This window comes from Sorex fumeus, unplaced genomic scaffold, assembly GCF_029834395.1.
Source record: "Sorex fumeus unplaced genomic scaffold, SorFum_2.1 ptg000061l, whole genome shotgun sequence".
Taxonomy (NCBI): Eukaryota; Metazoa; Chordata; class Mammalia; order Eulipotyphla; family Soricidae; genus Sorex; species Sorex fumeus.
In genome coordinates this window covers 3,234,204-3,259,357 of record NW_026606118.1, presented here as the reverse complement: position 1 = coordinate 3,259,357, position 25,154 = coordinate 3,234,204, and the positions used below count along the sequence as shown (strand labels likewise).

At 48.3% G+C, this 25,154-nt stretch overlaps 1 protein-coding gene across 1 annotated transcript in view; it reads right to left on the bottom strand.

Annotated features, from left to right (window-relative positions):
* The window catches only part of PRKN (parkin RBR E3 ubiquitin protein ligase), a 1,106,313-nt gene that overhangs the window by 503,679 nt on the left and 577,480 nt on the right, over window positions 1-25,154 (bottom strand). The window contains exon 5 of the mRNA XM_056126437.1: window positions 19,031-19,114. Within this exon, the coding sequence (XP_055982412.1) occupies window positions 19,031-19,114 (84 nt within the window). The remainder of the gene's footprint in view (window positions 1-19,030; window positions 19,115-25,154) is intronic.

Here is a 25,154-nt window from a genome sequence, read left to right as displayed (position 1 = left end):
ACCGGTCCAATGACCAGACTGGTTAAGTAAGAGGTGCTGGGAGTGGACTCCTGAGTACTGTGACGGAAGCTTCCCACAAACAAACACAAAATGCGGGAAACTGATATTTGGCATTTATCGTATTTCCCAGACGATGCAGCCCAAAGTCATCTATCTCCCTGGGAAGAGTGGAGTTTATTCGGCCAGTATCTCTTTCTATTGATGGGCTGGAGCAATAGCACAGCGGTAGGGCGTTTGCCTTGCACATGGCCGACCCAGGTGATGGTGTTCGATCCATCGGTCCCTCTCGGAGAGCCTGGCAAGCTACCGAGAGTATATCGCCAGCGTGGCAAACCCTGGCAAGCTACCTGTGACGTACTCAATATACCAAACACAGTAACAGCAAGTCTCTCAATGGAGATGTTACCAGGCCCGCTGAGCAAATAGATGAACAATGGGAGGACAGTGCTCTTTAAAGAGACAAAACCAAAGCCAGGTGTCTAAGTTCTCCGAAAAAATATGATCCTTGGAGTGACTAAATTTTGTGTTAGAAGTACTTGGCTTCATTATCTCTTACAAGTTTGTAAATTTTGGGAAAATTGTTATAGGTTATTAATTAGAAATCTGCCTTTCATTGAACCCTACATGATATTATGTTTTCTATCTTTTCTATCCTGCTCACTTCCTTATCTCTAGAACTTGACAAATATTGGTTGAATGCTTGAAATAATGCAGTCAATATAAATAAGGTGATTCTTTGAACTCCAACCCAGCACTTCATTGTGTTATGCCAAATGGAAACTGCTGTTTGGTGCAACTGGGCCTAACCAAATTCAAATTAATGAACACAATATAACAAAGACAACAATTTAGAATAAAACATCATAATATTTGAGAGTTATAAAAATAAAGGACAGGAACAAATATATTTTTAAAGTTTTACAGACTATTAAACTCTTTCAGAATATTCTAAAACTACACAATAATGGGCTGGAGCGATAGCACAGCGGTAGGGCATTTGCCTTACAAGTGGCCAACATGGCCGACCCGAGTTCGATTCCTCTGCCCCTCTCAGAGAGCCCGGCAAGCTACCGAGAGTATTCGATATGACAGACACAGTAACAACAAAGTCTCCAATGGAGACGTTACTGGGCCCGCTCGAGCAAATCGACGAACAACAGGAGGGCCTTTACCATTTTTACCTTACACAATAGGTAAAGGTAAGGTAAAGGCATTGACAGTTATATTGTGACACAATAGGTAAAGGTAAGGTAAAGGTATTGACAGTTCTCAGGGCTTCCTCATGACTCTGTCCTCAGTGACCACTTCTGATAAGGCTCCAGGCCATGTGGGATGCTGGAGACTGAATCCTGGCAGGCCAAGACAAGACAAGCACCCTACTCCTGCACTATCTCCCCAGTTCCCTTATTTGATTGTAAAAAACGGAACACATTGAAGTCAATAACCCATTTCCTCCTCAAGAATCTAGAAAAAGTGTTTCACATATTTATCAATGGGATGCTCAAGACTATCTCACAGGGAAGATACCTACCCAAATTATTCCTTGGTGGAAAATGAAAAACTAAGGTTGAGCTCAAAGTTGCACAAGTTGTAATATTTGGAAACTTTCTTAAACCTTGATCTTTTATTGCTCCAAGGATTTTTATTTTAAAGATGGAAGGCTGGACTATCCTCAGCAGTACTCAGGACTGACTCAGGACTCTGTGCTTGGGATTACTCCTGGTGGGACTTGGGGAACCATATGTGGTTCTGGGGATCAAACTAGAGTCTTTTGCCTGAAGGCAAGTGTTTAACACCTGTACTGTCTCTCCAGCCCTGCTCCAGTGAGTGATTTCATTGGTGTGTGTGGGCTGTAGTCAGGGGCACCCGTGAAGCCAAATCTCGCACATGGCCATGTCAATGGGTGACTGTCTTACCACTTGTCTCAGGGGCTGGGGCCGGAGTGATAGTACAGTGGGTATGGCTCCTACCTTGTCTGTGGTGACCCAGGCTCAATCTGGCATATGGTCTCTCTTCTACTGCTTCACTAGAATGACCGGAAGCACTGTAGCACTGTACTCCTGTTGTTCATTGATTTGCTTGAGTGGGCCACAGTAATGTCTCCATCATTGTGAGACTTGTTGTTACTGTGTTTGTTATATTGAATATGTCACGGTACCTTGCCAGGCTCTGCCATGCGGGCGAGATACTCTGGGTAGCTTGCTGGGCTCTCCGAAAGGGGTGGAGGAATAGAACTCGGGCCGGCCTGGCCGGCCATGTGCAAGGCAAACACCCTATCGCTGTGCTATCTGACGCCAAGAAAAAAGCAAAGCAAATTATTTAAGAGTTATTTGTTTGCATGCATTTGTGGACAGTTTCATTTCCTTATGAAAATTAAATGATAATACTTGAAAAAGAGAAAACATTCGATTTAGAAGAACAAGTGGTACTAACGTGCACAACAGTGCTAATTGGTTTAACACTCAAGTTACCGAAAAGCGACATCATAAATTGTAGAAATTATCATCATTTCATAAGGCGTTTATAAGACAGAGAGTTAATACACTTCCTTCAGGTAAACACTTCTGGTCTCTCTTTTACCAAGAGGCCTGTCTGTCTTCCCTGTTCACCGTTGCTGGGGATTAGGTGCTCAGGTAAGGAAACTCATGGGCAAGTAAAGGATATTAATCTTTAGTAGAGTTATAATTTAATGACTTAGAATTCCTACTCAGTCTAGAATACTAGCTACTTGAAAAGTTACCCAAGAGCTTGTACTCTGTATATAATAAAAGCCTGAATATTAATTTGGGGGAAAGCTTGTTTATCTTGACATAGCTCAGGAAAAAACAGGATATATTTTATCATTATGTAATCTATGTTTAAATGACATTCTCTCTTGATTATATTTCTCCATAATGATCACTTGATCACTTGACTTCCCGTTAATCATCGATTTGCTCGAGCGGGCGCCAGTAACATCTCCATTTGTCCCTGTCGCATGCTAGTGTAGCCCAATGGCGTCTGTTCACTCTAGAAACACGAAGAGGCTCAAACCGATCATTCATTATCTTGATGAAGAAGTCTGACCATCTGGTAGGTAGGTGGCCACGCAGTCTTTTGACATTCCGTGGAATCCAGTCAGTAACAGCTCTAGTCCAGCAGTCGTCTCTAAATCTCATTACATGACCAGCCCATCTGATTTTTGACACCTTGGCAAACGAGACAGTGTCCCTGATTCTTGATCATCAATGGAGGTCGGAACTCTGGATTCTTTTTCTCATTTGAATGAAACGTGATATTCCAAGCATAGCTCTTTCAATTCCTCTTTGGGAGACCCGAATAGCCTTCTCATCCTGTTTGTGTAGGGCCTAGGTCTCTGATGCGTATGTTAATGCAGGAAGAACAGTGGAATCAAAGAGATGTGCCCGGAGCTGGAGTTTCTTCGTCCTGTTAGCTATTTCTTTGATGCTCTTGAAGGCGTTCCAAGCCGCTCTCTTCCTCCTGCGCAGCTCGGGTGCCAGGTCATTTGTCATGTTGACTTCTCGACCTAGGTACACATAGCTGTTGCATTCGGAGATGGTCATTCCATTGAGAGCGAATGGAGCATCAGGAACGAGGCTGTTTCTCATAAACATTGTCTTCATGAGATTCAGCTGTAGTCTGACCTTTCCACACTCACGGTGGAAGTCGGCCCGCATTTGTGCTGCTTGGCTAATGTTTGGTGTTATTAAAACAATGTCATCAGCAAAGCGGAGGTGGTGTAGTTGCCGACCATCTATCTTCACTCCCATTCCTTCCCATTCCAGTCGTCGCATGATGTTCTCGAGGGTGGCACTGAAGAGTTTCGGTGAAATGGTATCACCCTGCCGAACCCCTCTCTTGACATCAATGATTACTTCTTTGTAGAATGGTGAGATCCTGGTAGTGAATCCGTAATACAGCTCACAGAGGATCTTGATGTATTGAGCTTGAATGCCCTCATTGGCTAGGGCTTCAATAATCACTTCCGTCTCAACAGAATCAAAGGCCTTCTTTAAATCAATGAACATTAGACAGAGCGGCATCTTGAACTCCCAAGAAACCTCAATGAGCTTGGTTATCATGTGGATATGGTCGATGGTGCTAAATCCTTTGCGGAACCCGGCTTGCTTGCATGGTTGTCCTTCATCTAGTGTTCTGCCAATCCTATTTAGGATGACTCGAGTGAACAACTTGTAGATGACAGACAATAGGCAGATCAGGCGATAGTTGCCAATGTCATGGATGTCTTCCTTCTTGTACAGTAGTACGGTCCTGCTGGTTTTCCATTGGGACGGAACCTTGCATTCAGACAGGTAGCGTGTGAAGAGCCGAGCCAGCGTATTGATGAGTACTGGCGGCAGGTTCTTCAGGTGTTCAGGTCTGACCTTGTCTGGGCCGGGTGCTGTTCATTTCTTTACTGACGAAATGGCATGTCGGATTTTGGAAGGGAGAACATTGGGAACGACATATCCATCCTGTGGAATTTGGTATGTCGGTAAGTGGACATGGCTATTGAAGAGATTTGAGTAGAAGTCATATCCATTTATTTTTATTATAAGCATATCATCCATAATGATATGCTTATAATAAAAATAAATGCTCATAATAAAAAATCATCAAAGTAATATTCAAATTTGATAAAAATTGTAGATCATGTAAAAATTAATCTGAGTTGTAATGAAAAGGTGACAATAATTTGAAAAATTAGGACGCAGATATTAAATATGCTACTTGTTAGAATAATTTAAAAGAAGGTGGATTTGGAGGCAAAAGACAACAGATAAAGGAACAAAACACACTCTAGAGATAAGGATTTAAAGCTTATATGTTACAAAGATGGATGAGTTTTAATCAGTGAGGGAAATGTGTTCATTCAGTAAATGATATACAGAAAGTAAAGTGTAGATTGGTGAGGGGGACCATAAGGAAAATCAAACTGATACAAAAGCCTTAACACTAAAGTAAAAATCTGTGTCAAAAATTTTAAAAAGTGAAGATGCAAAGGAACTACAAAAGATTTTTAGTAAATGTCTATAATTATCTTGAACGTCAAGACGTTTCTGCTAAGAATGATTGCAAAGCCATAATCCTACAAAGAAAACAATACATTTTATTCCATCCAAATGTACAGCTTAAATAGTTATGAAACATCATAAAACGACTTTGAGATGACATTACTTAGCAGTGAAAATACTTGTTACACAGAAGGTCCCTCGGAGAAATGCTACAAAGTGTAATTATAGGAAAAGGAAATAATCATCATCACAAGAACTGAATGATCAAAGGCCTCTGGCCACCTCGGACGCGGGAGAAGGCAACTTAACATGACAGTCTCTGTTGATGCCAGACTTCACCCGATGGACAGGAGGCATCCATGGAAACACATGAGGACGTGGTTCTCAGGTCCCCTGGGCAGGCTTCCTGCTGGAGGGAAACGCTACACCCCTATGGTGAGAAAGACCCTCCTAGGGACCCCAATCCAGAATCCAACAAACAGCAGGGGCAGGAGCTTGTGGAGATGCTCCCCAGAAGGCCGGGGGCCTTCTGTAAGAAAGCCACATAGCCGTGACACTCACACTCACGTTATAGGGAACCACCGCAGCAGAGCAGGACAGTGCTCAGAGCAAAGGACAGGGTCGTGCAGGGGCTACTGCTGGCATGGACAGCGAGCCAGGTGCATGGAACGAAGACGTGTGTGGGAATAACACATGCGTGTAAAGTCCCCCTCACAACACTGGGCATGGGGTTTGGTTTGTGTTCTCTGTGCATGCCCACAACTAGTTTCTGCTCTGCTAACAGTCTAGAGAACTCTCACCCAGGCGGGGAGACAGGACTTCTTCAGGGGAGAGGGCGACATGGTCATGGGGCCTTTCCTTCGTTGGCGTGTGACCTGAGAAAGCTCGGGAGTTGGCTCTTTATTCCGGGTAACATCCTGTTTCCATAATCTGAAAAGGCAACATTTATGATGAAATCAATGAACCCCGAGGAAACGAGGAGTCCTACACAACTGGCACTTCTGCGCTGATCTTTAAAAATACAGCAACTATCTTGGCTCCGCAACGTGAAAATCAGCCACGCTTTTCTGAAGTCATTAGGGCCGTATTGTTGTTTTCTTACTTCTACCAGATCATTTATTTCCCGGAGAACTGTCTGCATCACCAGCCTGCATTCCACTGCACACAAACTGAGTGGCACTTTTGTTTCAGGGCCGTGCAGACCCTGCAGTAAGGCTGGCGCCCGCAACACAGCACCCAGCTGCACGGGAACACTGCTGGTCGCAGGGGGGCAATCGATGGCCGAGGTGTTGGGTGATCTGAACTCTACTCATGAGGGGAGACTTTGCAGAAAAGCCTCCCGCTGAGGGTCACGCATCACAACCCCAACAACCGGAGTGATGATAACTTGATCAATCCATCCTGATGGGAAGTTCAGAGGTCAGTGTTGGGTACCCCGAGAGCCCCAGCACCAATAGCCCGCCTCCCACACGAAGAACCAGCCAGGCACAGGAAGCTTAGGTCCCTGGCCACCACCTCTGTGGATTGGAATAAGAACTCCATCCTGGCTCTCTGGCCAAGCAGAGCCATCGCAGACCTGGCTTCATTGCGGGCAGGCCCTGGAGTGACGGTCTGTGAGATTGGCATCCACTGATCCGGAGGGTGGTGAGCGTGCTTGTTGCACAGTCTAGGAGGGCAGGCCACACGCTGGGAGCCTGCTGGTTTTCTCTTGAAGACCCCTTCATGTCCTATATGCTGGTGGCGTGCTGGCCCTGTCCCCGGATGTCTACTGGCTTGGAGTCTTCCCCTGCCCTCCATCCCCCCTGATGTGCCTTGATGGGTTGTGTGGTCCTCTATCCACCTGGCCTGCTGCTCTGTGGGCTCTGCTTATTGCTTCCCCCCCCCCCCCGGCCACTTTGCCTTCCCCTTTGACCTCTTCTCTGCTGCTGTCCACCTGGGTAGGGGAGGAACCCAGGGAGAATGTCACAAATTCTTCGTGGAGTTCCAAGAGTGATGCAGGGTTTCTGCTTCTCCAGTGGCAAGCTGGGCAAGACAGGAGTTCATTAACATGCCACGGGGAGGTCCCCTACCCACGCCCCCCCTCAACTTCTGTAGCTCTGCTGAGACCACATGGAGCCAAGGCATCCCCAGGGCCTCGGGGAAGGATGGATGTCACCCAGCCTCAGCATTAGCTGATGCACAAAGCCATTTTCTTCTGCCTCTGATACCTTCAGAAGTCAGTGGCAAAAGGAAAAGGTGCCTGGCCTTGCACTGAAGTTCACAGGACGCGAAGAGAGAGGCAGGAGGAGCAAGGCAGGGGGGAGAACCTTCCGATTGGATCGTCCGCTTGGCAGTTACAGATAACAGAGAGTTGCCAATGAAGAGAATTTCCATCAACCTCTAAGCAGCCTCCCGCCGAGGAACATGCTGGAGAAACGTGAGCAGACGAGATAGAAGACAGCCATATGGCTGCTCGTAACGGCCCAATAAATACAAGGCAAGTGCGGTGCTGCTAATCGCTTCTAAGATAAATTCCGTTTGGATGGTGCGTTTCGAGCGTCGAGGGTGGCAAAATGCCGATTCTCATTTACCTCGATCCACAGACTGCTGGGAGACTCCAGGGCAGGGAAGTAATCTTGCTCCCGTCACTCTCTTCTTTTCTGTCTTTGCTCCTGATCCTGGGCCTCGCGCCAACGAATTCAACCATCTTCTCGGCCCTGAAGACAGAGCCACGTCCACGTGGTGAGGTGGCCCCTTACCTCCTCACCCTCTGCATACACACCCACAAGCGAAACAACAGATGGAGAAGGAAATGCCGCACTGCCTCTTGCTCTTCCATCACACTGATGTCCGGGCACTTCCCTGGATACTTGCTAGAGGGTCTTTCCTGCAGCGTGTCCCCACCTGGGCCCCAGGCCAGTTCACTGCCTGCAGACGTGGGCTGGGCTTGCCTCCCTGAGTCCTGTCTCACAGGTCCCAGGCAGTCTATGCCTTTCGTGTGTGTCATCTCTGGGCGGAAGCCAAGGTGTGGGAGGAGTCCCATGGAAGCGAGGGTGTGGGTCCTCTGTGCACAGAGAGCCAGCGGATGTCACTCATGGCAGTTCAGGAGAAGCGGGTCCCAGTCTTCCGGTGCTTTCTGTTGCTCACTTCCCCTGCATCTCAGTGTTCCTAACGTCCTCAGCCTCCTCTTGCCTACTTCCCTGAGCCTGCTCTGATGGACACCCTCTGCCATGCACGTCCTCCTTCCTGCCTAGCCCTGAGTACTCGCTGGGCCCATGTCCTGGTCTCCAGTATGGAACATTGGTCCTGTTTCCTCTGCCTCGGTTCACAGTCCCTTGTACTCCCCTCTATCAACACTGAGGTCACACTACCAAGTCCTCATTTGCCCAAAGAGCCCAGCTCTTTGCTTTCTGCACGATGACTAGCACCCCTGGCAAATACCTGTTATGAACAAACAGGACTTTTCTTTCCTTGGAAAGACACACCATTTTGACATTCTGGTTTGCTTTTTCCTCTTTAAACCCCAAAGTTTTCTCCTGATCTCATACAAACTCTCATAAAAGACCCGTGTGGAGGTGTGGGGTTTATGCTACAGCAATGAAGAATTCTCAGCATTGAAGGAGAAGAGAACTCCCAGTTTGCAGAGATTCAGACCCTAGGGTGACAATGCCCAAGTAGGTTTGTTTTCCAGCAAACAGGGAAAATAAGTATTTTGCCACATTTGGGTCAACGGTGTGTGAAATTCTCAGTTTTGATTTTGCTGGTGGTTTTTTTTTTTTCCCCATTCTAAATCTCAAGTTTCACAAACGGGCTTCAAGTACCCTTTTGGCAGCGTACATCTTATGAGCTCAATTTGATCACGGCCCTTGGTAACTTCTTGAGAGCCAGCCAGACCCAAGTCAGAGAGCTGACGGCTTCCTAATGACCAGCATCGGGGCGTGATGAAGTGGGGCTCTCCGAGGACCATCCATCACCTCCTTGGGGACCGAGAGGGCTATTTCGCAGCTGCGAGGCAGGCCTCATTCTCCTGGGCCATTACTCCCACTCCGTCCTTCTTTCCTTCCCACTCCATTAGCCCCTTGTCTAACAGCACAGCAGCGAGCGCAGACCCACCCCAAACTCTAATCCCAGGCATTTCTGTTTAGGTCTAATCTACCGTCCCAGTGGACACCCGTGTATGTTTACAGCCCTCCTAAATCTTGCTTTGCTCCAGTTCTTAAATTTTCATTTACAAGCCTCTTTGAAATTTCCTTTTACACCCACTGCTCTCTTTTTCTGATGTCTTTTCTCCTAAACTAAAACCTAGTGTTTCACAGGGACGCCTTAATTTGATGCACTAGGAGGAATCCTTTTGTTGTTCCTCTGTTGCCTGGGGTCTTTGCTGGAAACCGCCACCCACCCTCCGTGCCGCCTCCTCACACTGGCACGTCTGGCTTTGGAATCATTCTAAGGAAAGACGAAAAATGAAGAAGTCCATTTTGAAGGCTCCAGGGAGAGTGAAGAGGTTGAAAATTGCCCATGTCTAAAGAGTCTTAGGTAAGAGAACTGTTTTTCTCCTACTTGTCCACCAAGCAAGATCAAAAATAAAACCCAGAGAATGACAGAACAGCGGAAAACACTATCTGGATAGACTAGGAGTTTCCTGGGTTTAAGGATCATTTTCAATATTTAATATACATATACATATGGAAACATCATATTTACTTAAAAATAATACCGCAAATGAAACTGATGTAATGTCTGAGACTGCTGTGTCTATTGGCTATAGTGTGTGTAGAAGCTGTCCTGCTACCCACTCCTGGTTTCTAGTACCTGGTTTCCTTTCTTTGGAGACCAGATTTTTCATGAAACAGCATGTCAGAGTCAATAACAATAGCAAAGAAGGGGCTGGAGCCATAGTGTAGCATGTATGGCACTTGCCCTGCATGCAACTAACCCAGGTTCAACCTCAGCTCTATGTATAGTCCCCGGAGCACCACCAGGAGTAATTACTGAGTGCAGAGCCAGGAGTAACCCCTGAGTATTGCCTGCTGTGACCCAAAAAACAAACAGACAAAAAACCCACACGAAAAACCAATAGCAGAGAGAAAATAACTGTTGATCTGATTTTCTATTGCTTTTAAGAGCTGAAAAATTGAACTGAACTGTCCTTGGTTCTAAACACACACACACACACACACACAAAACCCAAAAATCAATTACTTAGCACATTGCCTCAATTATTACCGTTGCACACTACCTAAATTACTTAGCACATCAAAGAGTCGACATTTTTTGATAGTAGACTAATTTTTATATATAAATTACTCTGAAACTTTTCTTAAAATTTTAAAACATAGGATGAAAACATCTCTCTTTCCATCTTGACCTTAGTTCTTGTTTCTGTTAGGGCACGATGATTGACTGTGGTGTTGGCACGTAAGCTTGAGTGACTCACCTCACTCCCATCCTCCTTTCCCCCCATATTCTGCTGCCACTCCGGCAGGAGAGCCCCCAGTTCCTACTGCTCATCTTCCCACCTTAGCACACTCAGTTCTGCTGGCAAAATCTCAAGGCTTGTTTCCTCAGCCATTGTCCATGCCACAGTTTCTTTATATTCCACACATGGGATTTCATACGACACTTGTCCTTCCGGGTCTGCTTAACATGACCCCCGCCAGGTGTGCCTGTAGTCACAGCTGCTCTGGGGCACCCCTGGCCCTGAGACCCCCTTTTTCAGCCCCAACTGGTGGTACATGGACCCTGGCACCAGAGCCCTAGCTGGGCATCAGCGACTAAGCTCTGGGATGGAGCACTGGCGTGCTGACCTTGGCGTTAGAGTTGGTGAAGGACGCTTCCCAACCGCAGCCTGGCCTATGCCAGCACATACCCCACAGTCTCAGCGTGTGTCTGTGTGGGGATCAGTGAGCAGGAAACACTCAGGGACACTCATATTTGCACAAGGCCAGACTCTCATCACCGAGGCACACTGGAGAGGGGGGAGAATCGACCTGTGTTCCCAGAACAAAGCTTGGGGAGGTGCTGAGGCACTCAGGACCTCTCTGAGGAAAAGTCTCAAATGGACAACAAGAAGCATCTTCAGTGACCAGAGGACAGCACCCAAGAGGCCAACAGCAAAGAGCTCGTGTGAGAGACAGCATGACAACACTTAATTGTTTTTTCCCTTTTTAATGACACGTTTTGTTACCAGGCACTCAAAAACCCACACTAGAGCTGAACTGTCCTTGGCTCTGGATACGTGATCGGTGTATGAAAAATGATCCAAGAAGGTTCGAGTTTATCATCCAAATTGCATGTCAGACAACAGAGAGCAGCTCATCACGCTGAGGCACCGTTCAATCATAATCCGAGTTTGGCTTGAAAGCTTTCACAATTCAATTTTAGTTAGAATTAGGAGAATGCCACTGGGGAGAACCACAAAAGGACAGCTTCTCTCACCCCATAAACCCCGGGGCAGGAGGCTGAGTATAGGTAAGTATGCACCTTTTCCGGCCTTATCTCCACCCAACACTCTGCGCTGAAGGGTTCAGTGACCCGCTGAGACCGTTTGGACACCAGAAGCCATATCACACACACACACACACACACACACACACACACACACACACACACACACCATCTCTATGGTCCTGTTGGTTTCTGGGTTATGTGCATGAACTTGGCAACATGAGAGTGTAGAGACCCTGATCCTTTTTGGTGACCGTTTCAGGGATACTAGAGCAGCCTGGTATCTTTTCTGAACAACCAAAGCAAACCAACCCTTCAGCATGATTAGATGCTAGAGGAAAAGAGAAAGTGACCTGAAGTCAATAGCAGAAAATAATGCTAGGAGATCTTGAGTCTTATTTTGTGAGATTCTAATAAGGTCTAAAAGAACAATAAAACAACCCAACGAAACACAGATCCCTCTGAGAAACGTAATTTGACTCAACTAAAACATTAATAAGAAACTTTTTGGACATAAAATATGCAAATGCTCTATAAATAAAAATTGTTCAGTATTACGTGACTCCCATTTACAATTCATTTTGTTCTAGTCAACATCTCCCCAGAAGATGAAATCAGAGACAGAGACTATGAATATTAACTTTTATTGAAAGTAATGTTCCAGTTGACATATACTAAGTCCAACTGGGGGGAAATGCAAGAAATAAATTAAATGTGGGATAAGATGAAAGCCCTCCATTTATTATGCTGGGTTTAATAATTATGCTATTTATTATAGTTCAGGGATAGTTTTTAGTATGTAATTTCGCTTGAAATACATTTCTGAGCTATTTTAAGAGGTTCCTCTCAACTATTTCTGATAAAAAACGTTTCCATCTAAAAAGTTTAGCTCCTGTCAAAAATCAAATAATGTTTAAAAAGGCATTCTTTCACAAGGAATTGCAGGCCAATTTTATTTCTTAAAAACATATCAAGATAATTCATGTGAGAATCTGTCAAGGAAAAAAACCAAGGGTCCCACTTCCCCCATGGAGAATAAAAACAAACAGCTTGTCCACACCCTGCCTTCAAGACGGCTGTGCTCTGAGTTTATGAGATGCCGTCTGGAGGTGGGTGGGGTCTTCAGAAACCTCTAGAGCCCTCCTGAGGGCCGAGGGTCCTTATAATGGAGCTGCAGGGAGCAGCTGTGTTCCTTCCATATGAGGATGCAGCAAGCCGCAGCTCTCCTTTTCTTTTACATTAATATAACACAAAATTTTATTAAATTAACGATTGCTTTCTTACACAACTAAATACATGCCAAGATTTAAATGTGTACATGGTGTCCATGACTTTTGAGACTGCCATTGTTATTATTATTTTTAAATTTTATCGAATCACTATGAGATAGTTACAAGCTTTCATGATCACACAATGATCAAACACCCGTCCCTCCACCAGTTCACATTCCCCACCACCAATATCCCTGGTATACCCTCCCTTTCCCACCCTCCCCCTGCATCCATGGAAGACAATTTTCCCCATACTCTCTCTCTACTTTTGGGCATTATGGTTTGCAATACAGACACTGAGAGTTTATCATGTTTGGTCCATTATCTACTTTCTGCACACATCTCCCATCCCAACCAGTTCCTCCAACCATCATTTTCTTAGCAATCCCTTCTCTATCCCTGCTGCCTTCTCCCCTTTGCTCATGAGGCAGGCTTCCAGCTATGAAGCAATCTATCTGTTCTGTGTATCTACTATCCTTAGGAGTTGGCCTCATGTTATGTTGTTTTATAGTTCACAAATGGGTGCAGTCCTTCTATGTCTGCCCCTCTCTTTCTGAATCATTTCACTTAGCATGATACTCTCCATGTCCTTTCATTTATAAGCAAAGTTCATGACTCCGTCTCTCCTGACAGCAGGCTGCAGCTCTCCTGATGCTCCAGCTGTCGGCACTTCAGGGTGTCTATGTTGTAGGCTTCTGGCCCCGCAGTCCGGCCCTTTATCCTCCTGGGGTGTTCTATCTGCTTGCTTGCTTTGTCGGGGGGCCACCCCTGAAGGTTTTCGGGAAGCTCTTCCCCACAGTACTCTAGCACCATGCAAAGCATGTGCCCCAGCCCTGGCACCATGTCAGTGCCCTCCCCGTATCCTCAGGCCTCCTGTCCAGCTGCCAGACTGGGGTGGGCGAGGGGCACAGTGATACTCTTCCAAGTGGCAAAGAAGTTTCGCCCTTCCCAGCCAGAAGCCTCCCCTGGCACACTCCTTTGGAAGTCATGGCTGGGAACTGGGGATGGTGTTCAGGGCGGGGCTTGGGGTGTGCTCACATCCAGGCACCGGAGAGTATGCAAAACGCATCATGCAGCATAGGGGCACACACCTCTCTGCCCTGCTCAAGGGGGCAGAGGCCGCGTCTGCCAGGACACACCATGGAAATGTAAGGTTTTAGGGCAATATCCCAAATGGAAACACCCGATTTCACTCATGAGACAAGCCCAGCAGGCTTTTGTCCCTCTGTGAATCTCTAATGCAATCGCCCCTGGAGCTGCCTGGGGTTGTTCTCCGGGAAGGGTATGCTGACTCTCTGGACAGAGGCTGGATTCCTTCCCGTGAGAACAGCAGTGTGTGTGTGAAACCCGAGGTTCTCTGTCTACGGGGTGGCCACAGCCAGAATTTTGAAAGGCAGGCCTGGATCTGGATGCTCGAAAACTCATCCTGTCACATTCTCTCCGAGTGAATAGATATTAATTAAAAATACACCGGGGAGGCTGAGCTTTTGAATGTGAAGTTTGTGGATATTTTTCTGCAAATGCAAGGAATGAAATGCTTTTAGGAGAATTTAATACAAAATGCCCAAAATACTGTGAAAAATGTAAACAGTCAGCAGATTTAAGTATGATAAACTGCTTTCAAGCTCCCGATTTTTCTCCCCTCTTTAAGAAAGCAACCACCATGGACAGTACTTTGGGAAATGAAGGAGCCAGGACTTGTATCAAAATGCGTGGCAGAGAAGAGTTTGACGATCAGAGAAAGGTTGAAGGAATTAGGCTTCTCACACAGGGCACCTCTGCCAGGTCCCGGGCACAGACAGGAAATTCCTTTATTTAACCAACATTTACCTAAGATATGGGAGCATACAAAGCTGGAAATGACCTTTCTTTTGCTCCCTCCTTAAACAGTCATGATCATGGTCATGGTCCTCCCGTTGTTCATCGATTTGCGAGCGGGCCCAGTAACGTCTCCATTGGAAACTTTGTTGTTACTGTGTTTGGCATATCGAATACGTCATGGGGAGCTTGCCAGGCCCTGCCATGCGAGTGAGATACTCTCAGGCTGGAGCGATAGCACAGCGGTAGGGCGTTTGCCTTGCACGAAGTCAACATGGCTGACCCAAGTGCGATTCCTCCGTCCCTCTTGGAGAGCCCTGCAAGCTACCGAGAGTATCTTGCCCTTAAACAGTATGTATAAATAATTGTATCCTCTCTTTTTTGGTCACGTAAGCCTTCATGGCCCTAAACATATATATATATATATGTTTATACATATGTTTATATATTTGTATATATATATATACTAATTTAGTAAATAACCCCAAAGATATCTGATGTGGCATATTTTCACCATGATAGCACAGCAGTACGGTGTTTGCCTTGCATGCAGCCGACCTGGCTGACCCTGGTTTGATTCCTCTGCCCCTCTTGAAGAGCCCAGCAAGCTACAGAGAGTATCTCGCCCGCACGGCAAAGCCTGGCAAGCTCCCTGTGACGTATTCAATATGCCAAACACAGTAACAACAAATCTCAAAATGGAGATGTTACTGGGCCCGCTCGAGCAAATTGATGATCAACGGGAGGGCTGGAGCGATAGCACAGCGGGTAGGGCGTCTGCCTTGCACGCAGCCAACATGGCCGACCCGAGTTTGATTCCTCCGCCCCTCTCGGAGAGTCCGGCAAGCTACCGAGAGTATTCGATATGCCAGACACAGTAACAACAAAGTCCCCAATGGAGACGTTACTGGGCCCGCTCAAGCAAATCGATGATCAACGGGAGGGCCTTTACCTTTACCTTTACCTTTACCTTTACCTTTACCTTTACCTTTACCTTTACCTTTACCTTATTATCGTTACCCGCCAGCTGTCAGACATAGCTGCAGTGAAACCGAACAGATACTGCAGGCCAGGAGCTGGTGTGTTTTCTTTGGGTGGGTCTCCCAGGAGATGTTCAGGAGGTCCAGGGAGCCCTGCCAGTGATTCTTGGCCAACTGGGTCTTGGGGTCCGTGCCAGGCTGAAGTGCCACTCAGGCCCTGCAGGGCCCAGGAACCCAGGTGCACTTAGGCACTGCTGGAGACCTCCAGGTCACACCAGGCGGTGCCAGGGGATGGTGAGATGCAGGAACTGAACCTGGGCTGGAAGCAGGCTAGGCCCGAACCACTGTACTATCTCTGGCCCCTCAGGAACTGATTTTTAAGTGAGTTAAATATTCAACAAATATGAAACTGAGAGTTAGTGCCAGTGCCCAATCTGGGTTCGATCCCCAGCACCCCATATGATCACCCAGCACTGTCAGGAGTGATCCCTGAGCACAGAGCCAGGACTACGCTAGGAGCATCACATCATATCCCCTTGCCCCCCAAATTCAACAAGTAAATGGCAAAATTTTCCATCTCAACTGAGTTTGAAGCTTAGTACTTGTAAGATGAGAAACTGTCAGTTCTGCCGTGACCTGCCCAGAAGGGTCGAGAGTCGAGGTGAGGCAGCTTGGTTGTCAGCGACTGAAGATTCACAAAGACCCTCGCAAACCTGTGCCAATGACACGAAGACCCTCAAGCACACACGTGCAGGTGTGGAGGGTGCGCACCCACACAGCCACTCCCTCACGCAGTCACTGCTGCGGCTGAAGCTCCTTTGGCACGGCACACACCCTGGAACAGCTCCCCGTCACATTTGGACACACACTGGATTCTCCCCTCACAAAGGTGGGCACTGGAATCCATCCCAGCGGCCACCTCCGCTGCTAGATCAAGCTTGACCTCAGTGAGGGGAATCTGCGTCATTATTTTTCCTTCAGGGCTTCTTTCTCCTGATTTGCATTGATGAAACTCTGCCCGTAGCCCCTGTTCGTGTTTGATGGAGAGTGATTGTCCTTGCTCTCCTTGCAATAATGCCGCAGACTGCAGCGGAGAGTGGAAGTCAGGAGCCCTGCTGAGAGCCGCACCTGTGGCTACTGACACTTTGTTACCTGGAGAAGATATTTGCTGCCAAACCTAACATGTGTGTTAGATGCAGAACACGGTTTACAGCTCAGGAAAGACAGACAGATTGGATGGTGATGAACATGGGGATTTTTGAGGCCAGGAATTTAGTAAAATACAAATAATGAACTAAGTTCATCAACATCATCACAATTTTACAGTATGACGGTGATGATCACTTGATCCTTTGACATCCCATTACTCATCGATTTGCTCGAGCGGGTGCCAGTAACATCTCCATTCATCCCTTTCACGTGCTAGTGTAGCCCAATGGAGTCTGCTCGCTCCAGGTACATGAAGAGCCTTGAACCGATCACTCAGGGTCTTGATGAAGAAGTCTGACTGTTTTGTACATGGGCGGCCACGCGATCTTTTGACGTCCCATGGAATCCAGTCGATAACTATGGCTCTAGTCCAGCGGTCATCTCCAAATTGCATTACATGCCCAGCCCATCTGATTTTCGACACGTTGGCAAACGAGATAGCATCCCTGATTCCCGATCGTTGACGAAGGTCAGAACTCCAGATTCTTTCTCTCACTTGAGTGAAACGTGATACTTCAAGCATAGCTCTTTCGATTCCTCTTTGGGAGACATGAATAGCGCTCTCATCCTGTTTTCGTAGGGCCCAGGTCTCTGAGGCGTATGTTAATGCAGGGAGAACAGTGGAATCAAAGAGATGTGCTCGGAGCTGGAGGTTCTTCGTCCTCTTAACTATTTCTTTAACGCTCTTGAAGGCGTTCCAAGCTGCTCTCTTCCTCCTGCGCAACTCAGGTGCCAGGTCATTCGTCATGTTGACTTCTCGACCGAGGCACACAAAACTGTTGCATTCGGAGATGTTCATTCCACTGAGAGTGAATGGAACATTAGGAATGAGTTTGTTTCTCATAAACATTGTCTTCATGAGATTCAGCTGTAGTCCGACCTTTCCACATTCACGGTTGAAGTCGATGGTGACAACAAAGTTACTTTAAAAACAGTGTTGGTACATTGTTTTTTCTGGCTAAAAACTCCAGACCTCTGGGAGTCGGGATGAATGACGACCACCTCTCCCCCCCGCCACCTCCTGTACTTCTGACCCCAGTAGCAACACCCACACCCCAAAGCTCTCATCACTCCCAGTTAAATATTCTGGATTTTCTAGACCTCTTCAAACTTCATAACACTGCCATCAGACTGGAGGGGACGTAACACACATGCCAACGAATCTCCACTAAAAACACCCATTAACACAGAAATCTTAACTTGCAACAACAACTTAGTAAACCCACAGAGAAGGACCTATTGTTCCCATGGTAAGATACAACAACTTTCACAATTTTTTTAACAAAATTGTTTGTGATTGGGTCTCAGTCCCACAATACCCCAACACCCATCCCTTCACTAGTGAGCATCTCCCACCACCAACCTCCCCAGTGTCCTTCTGCCATCCACCCCCGGCCTGCCTCTGTGGCGGTCACTTTTTTTCTCCCCCCAACCCCACTCCCACCTCTCTCTTTCTCTTTGGAAATTATGGTTTGCAGTACAGGTACTGAAAGGTTACTATGCACATCCCTTTACCTCCTTTACGGAAATAATTTTTTTGAAAATTCCATTATCCATTTAGTGGTAACAAGCCATATAAAATGAACGATGGTGGGCCTGCTTCAGGGGCAGGCTGGAGGGGTGGCTGGGAACATGGGGACAGTGGTGGAGGGAAGGTAACGGGCAGGTGGGGGTGGGACTGGGGCTGGATATTGAATGCCTGTGACAGATCATCAGGAACAACTCCGTAAACCACCGTGTTTAAATAAAGTAGGGGTAAGAGTGTTGGAATCCAGGGTTTAAAAAAAACACACACACAGCTCTATTGAAAACACAGGGCGCATGCTTGCAAAGAGAATGGAAATTGTTGAGGGCAGAGGACATACAAGCAGCTGGTAGTGGTCTTCCCAAGCAGAGGATCAAACGCTGCTCTATCAGAGAGCTGCTCCAGGAGGCAGGAAGAGAGAAAGCCAAACGCAACCTGGTATGAGAGGAAGATGGGCGTAAAATATCACAGCACTAGGGAAATGATTAACCTGATCTATTTGTCATTTTCTTTTGCAAGTCCCCGAGCTGGCTCATCTTTATATTCTACGAACACCATGAACATCACTTTGAAAAGGGTCTAAATCAGCATGTTTCGGCACCGGCAGCATGGGTAGGTCTGGAATGAGTATCATACACACTCTTGAATCTTGCAGCACTTTTGGTGAACACCATCATATGGGAAGGAAGTCTTTTTATATTTTTTGTCTCCATTCTCATTTCCTAACAGACCCGGCAGAGGCCACCGTTTCCTGTTTCAGAAAGAACAGATGTGACAGGCACTCACCGCTCTGGTCCCGGGGCAGCCTGGAGACTGGCACTCGCCACTCAGTCGGTTGGGGACCAGGACGTCTTCCCAGCAAGAAGGGCCCTTGGGAAAGAAAAGCACATCATTGGTACACACATTGCGATAGAAATGTAGTCTGCACATTTTTTTCAAACCCACCCATCAAAGCTAGAAGTGATTGAAATGATAAATGATAAAGTGACACACAACCCAGTGATTTCCACACAAGGTTGAGGGATCTTGAGGATGATCCCAAACCCTTCTGGCAGACCCTGCTGATCAAGGTAACTTTCACGATGATACTCAAATGCCTCTAAGTGCATTGCTCTAGCATCACGCTCAAACACTGGGGTATAGTGGGATTATGCCTGGCAATCACCTCTCCTCACTACAATACCTTTGACTGTCAAGAAACCAAAGAGATGGAACAGGGACGAGCGTGCGTGTAGAGCCCGGCTCTCACCCAACCATGGCTTGGCACCACGTGGTCCTCTACTCTCTCTGGGTAGGGCTTTGTGGGGGCCCCTGAGACCACTGAGGTGGCTGTGGTAGCCCCTGACTCCTCAGCACCTTGTCCTCAGGCTTGAGCATTGACTCAAGTGGCCGGGAGGGCTGGGAAACACTTGGGAGGTGCAGGGGTCTCGCGAGCACTGCCAGCTCCACCCTCCTGCAAGAGTACAAGGTCAGTTGGGATAGAAAATGAGGGACCACTATGACAGTCATAACGTAAAGGCATAAAGGGATATGCATGATAACCTTTTAGAACCTGTATTGCAAAGCATAATGCCCAAAAGCGGGGAGGGAGAGAGGGAGGGAGGGAGGGAGGGAGGGAGGGAGAGAGAGAGAGAGAGAGAGAGAGAGAAGAGAAAACTGGTGGCAAGATGGCAGGAGGGAAACTGTGGACACTGTGACTAGTGGTAGGAAATATGCACTGGTGGAGGGATGGGTGTTGGAACATTACATACGTCTGCAACCCAATCATGAACAACTTTGTAACTGTATATCTCACTGTGATTCAATTAAAAAAAAGTTCCTTGCAATTTCAATTGCTGACTTAAACAGAAGCCGTACAAACCGGAACTCAGGACCCTGTGGGTGGCGACAGGCTGAGCAGACCCACTGGTCTCTGCCCTCCTCCAAGGAGAGAGCGCGGAGACCAGGGCTGAGCAAAGCTCCCAGTGCCCAGAGCGTGGAGGACAGAGAGGCTCGGCTTTCCCGGGTGTCCTTGGGGCCCTGCAGACTGCAGCAGGGGAGGGCGGGGGAGGGAAGAACGCAGGAGGGGTCATGTACAGAAACAGGCAGCGAGGAAGATCCTACAGTCTAGAAAGGCCAGACCATCCACGTGCAAATGAGAATCAAGTTTTGAAGGAGCAGCAGACGCTTTAAAGATCGGATGGTTCCCACCCCGAGATTCTCTACCAACACCAATTATGAAGAACTACACATGCACGACACACTTCTCAGATTATGTCACACTCTCTATGTACCACAAACATACATGTACTTCAGACACGGCCCAAACACACACATACACATGCACGCCACGCTGCAGAGGCACATGCCACGCCAGACCTGCACTCACTGTACTCACAGACACGTGACACACAGTCATGCACACATGACCACCCCCTCGCCCCACCTCCACATACACACAGACAACATCAGCGAGCTAATGAGGCAGTGGAGGGAATCGGGGTGACTTGGCTCTTCCGCGAGAGACCAATGAGAACCTACTTAAGCTGGAATCCGCATGGAGTCCAGGTCTGAGTTCGCAGACGGCCAGCCGGCAGGACGGAGGCAGTGGCCGCGCCTGGCCGGGCCTCCCCACCTGACGGGATGGGGGATCTGAATGTGGAGATGAGGCCCGGCCCTCCCTGGCTCGGTGGGATTCACCACCCAGGGCTGCTCCGATCTTGCGGGGGCTCTTCGGGGACTAAGAGACGGGAGTGCCTTGCCCGCTGGACACAGTGCCAACTCTCACCTGCTCTGCAGCGGGGGCTCCAGGCTGCCCCCACGCCTCGGCCCGGCACTGCAGCAAAACCCAGGCCCAGTGGTGCACGTGGGAGAGAGAGCAAAGCCGAGAGGGGATGCGGGCTTCGTCTCCTGCCCTTGCCTACAAGGCCACAGCCTTCTAGGGGGTGCGGGGGGGGGGGGGACATGCCCCGAATCACATGATTGAAATGACAGAACACAGGGGAAGGCGCTGGTCTTTCATGTGGCCAAGCTGGATCCGTCTCCCTGCAGCCCATGCTCCCTCCCCCCCTAGGAGAGGCCACTGAGCACAGGGCCAGGAGTGAGCCCCGAGCACAGAGCCGGGAGTGATCCCTGAGCACAGAGCTGGAAGTGAGCCCTGAGCACAGAGCCAGGAGTCAGCCCTGAGCACAGAGTCAGGAGTGAGCCCCGAGCACAGAGCTGGGAGTGATCCCTGAGCACAGAGCTGGGAGTGAGCCCTGAGCACAGAGCCAGGAGTCAGCCCTGAGCAAAGAGTCAGGATTGAGTCCCGAGCACAGAGTCGGGAATCAGCCCTAAGCACAGAGCCAGGAGTGAGCCGTGAGCACAGAACTGGGAGTGAGCCCTGAGCACAGAGCCAGGAGTCAGCCCTGAGCAATGCCTTCTAAGGCTGACCCCCTGCACTGGGGCAGAAACATGGTGGAGAAAGTCCCGAGAGACTCACCTGTGCATCACCTTTCCATGAGGCGAGAGGCTGGGGCCCAGAATGACCCCAGGACCCCAAGCCTCCCCCAGCACAAGGCAGGGCCTCCGGCTGCCTCTGCTGACCTCTGCACCCGCGTCTGCTGGGGGTGGCGTGCCGAAGCTCACAGCAGCCACACCTGGGGCTCTCCTTTGACAGCCACTAGAAACGCTTGTTGCCAGCATGGGGTGGGCCGGGACTCCGAAGAGCCCACCCAGACCCGAGGGCCAGGGAGAGTCTGAGCCACCTTCTCTCTCCTCCCTGTCGCTCGTCTCAAGGCGCCCCTGCAGCCTGGGGGAGCTCCTGAGGTCTGGCCTTAGAGTCGCCCCAACAACCGGAAGGACGTGACCAGCTTCCCAGGCCTCCTCGTGCCTCTTTAGAGGGGGTCAGGGGTCAGCTGGTCCCCGGAACCCCCGGGTCACTGGTTCTCTCCCGGGTGGCCCTGGGCGCCGCTGGGTGTGGGGGACTCGAGTTTCCTTCTGGGGCGTCACTGTCCCTACAGAGCAGCAGCCGCCACTCCCTGCGCCGCCCGCTCCGAGCAGAGCCTTCTGGAAGGCAGGAGGGGCAGGCCAGAGGACGCCAGGCAGCACGGAGGTCGAGGGCAGCCTCAAAGTAACAAAATAGGAGACTAACACCCAAGAATGGCCGAGATTAGTACCAGGAATTTTGCTCCATGGCTTGGAGGCCAGCCACACATGCTAGGGGAAAAGGCAGCTCAGATAGAGAAAGGAGCACCATGTAAAGGGTGTCGGGAGGATCCTCCCAGGATGGGAGAAGCATGCTGAAAGTAGACTATAGACCGAACATGATTGCCACCCATTGCCTCTTTTGCAAACCACAACGCCCAATAAGAGAGAGAGAACAAAAGGGAATGCCCTGCCACAGAGGCAGGGTGGGATGGGGGGGATGGGGGGTGGGAGGACTACTGGGATCATTGGTGGTGGGATGGGTACTCAATCATTGTATAACTGAAACCCAAAAATTTGTAAGTCTACAACTGTACCTCATGGTGTCTCACTAATAAAAATTAAAAGTAAGTAAAGTAAAGGCCCTCCCGTTGATCATCAATTTGCTCGAGCGGGCCCAGTAACGTCTCCATTGGAGACTTTGTTGTTACTGTGTCTGGCATATCGAATACGTCACGGGGAGCTTGCCAGGCTCTGCCGTGCGGGCGAGATACTCTCGGTAGCTTGCCGGGCTCTCCGAGAGGGGCAGAGGAATCGAACTCGGGTCGGCCATGTTGGCTGCATGCAAGGCAAACGCCCTACCGCTGTGCTATCGCTCCAGCCCTAATAAAAATTAAAAAAATAAAATAAAGACCCAGCAGGACCCTCGGTGGGCGCCAAGACCCAAGAGCTGGGGAGACAGCGCAACCCATTCCGGAGCTAGAGTATGGCACCGTCTCACCACAAACGCCCCGACCTGCGTTGGAAAGCCTCAGTGACGGCTTCCTCGTGGAAGGCCAGGTCCAGTGCATGTGCTCTGTTAGGCGACAGGGGGCCTCTCCCATGAGTCAGGGCTCCCACAGCTACGACAGGTGTTTCTGGAGGTTTCCTGAAAGTGCAAATGCAGTACTGGCCGTGGGGAGCCCCCTGCCTGGTCAGGGAAGCTGCTCGGGGCCAGCACTCAGCTTCCAGGGTGGCATGGTGAAAGCACTCGGCTTTTACTTATTTAATTGTTTTAATCAAAGTAGCAGGACTTGGGCTGGAGCGATAGCACAGCAGCAGGGCGTTGGGCGTTTGCCTTGTGCGCGGCTGGCCCGGCTGAGTCGGGTTCGATTCCTGCGTCCCTCTCGGAGAGCCCAGCAAGCTACCGAGAGTATCTCGCCTCATCGCAAAGCCTGGTAAGCTCCCTGTGATGTACTAGATATGCCAAACACAGTAACAACAAGTCTCATGATGGAGGCGTTATTGGGCCCGCTCGAGCAAATCAATGAACAAGGGAGGACAGTGCGACAGGACAGTGCTACAGCAGGATTTGCAAAACTGTTATTCATCCTTCCACGCAGACGCCATCCCATTCCTCACCCATGCCCAGAGAGCCTGTTTACCTCCCTCGGCGTCCAGGGTCCCTTCCAACAACCCTCCACCCACACCCACGGAGGCTCAGCTCTGGAAACAAAATCTCCAGTTCCAATGACTTTGGCCATTTACTATGCTTCAACAAGGTAATTAAGAGTCTTCCTTACGCGTGTTAAGACAGTTCTCCCATGAGGTGAAAGGGGTGAAGGACCAGCATGTGGAGGCCGGGCCAAGAGCTGGAGATGCATTTAGGGTACTGTCCTGTCCAACAACCGAAAACCATGAAATGGTTTGATGCTAGATTCGAGTTAAAATTTCAGAAAAATGACTCACTACTCACTACTCATAGCACCTATGATATTTTAAAAACAATAATATTAAAACTAACATTAGTTTACTATGAATTTTTAAAATATTCTTGAACTAATCCAGAAGTCATCCTGGCTATGTCTCATGTCCTGCCAAGTGGAAAATTGAAGTATTTAGCTGGGTCATTCATATCAAAATCTCACTCTGTCATGATTCAGACAGTTTAAAACAAAAAGATGGATTTTTCTTTCGTGTATCATCTAAATAAATTCTATAATCTGTTTTTTTAACACATGGTTACATATTTCTTTACACATGGCTGCTTAAAATAATTGCAAATTCTGTTTTCTAAAATGTTACTATATATATGAAAAATAAAATGCTACTATGAAGTCTTGGCATTTATAGTTTTTGAAAGTATTTTTTAAACCAATTATATAGTTACCATCAAATGTGTTACTTTTAACATATTCTCCTGAATCATTGTGCAAACATTGAACATCATGTAATTAAATTGAAGGGACTAAAATAAATTTGGAAATCATACTTGTGACACAGTATATCCACAGCAAAAGGAGAGTCACAGTTACATGTAGATTAGCTGTAGAGGATTTTATTTTTGGTTTTTAACCACACGTGGTGGTAATCAGGGGCGCTCAGGGATCACTTCTGGTAGTGCTCAGAGGACCATACGGTGTGCCAGGAATCGAACCCGAGTCAGCTGCATGTAAGACAAGTGTCTTTCCCCTGTACTACCTCTCCGGACCTAGTTGTCAACTATTTTAAGAATCAATTTTAAAATTCACTTATAGGTTCATTGTCCGCCACACAATGATAGAGAAAAGCTGCCACGTGTATAAACATGTTGATCCCCAGTGGACCCACGCCTCACCGGAGCTGGGCTCACTGCACTCAGCTCCCCTAGCCCTGGGGCTCCACCTGTGCAAAGCAGGTGGCAAAACCTCCACCCGAGGGGGCCTGAAGAGTGACGTGAGACAAGAACTGCTGGCAGAATTCGAAGGTCGCCTTAGTCCAGCATGGAGACCGCTGCGAGGAAGCTCTTACTTTTTGGAGCAAAACTCCCTCAGGGATGTTGTTTTTT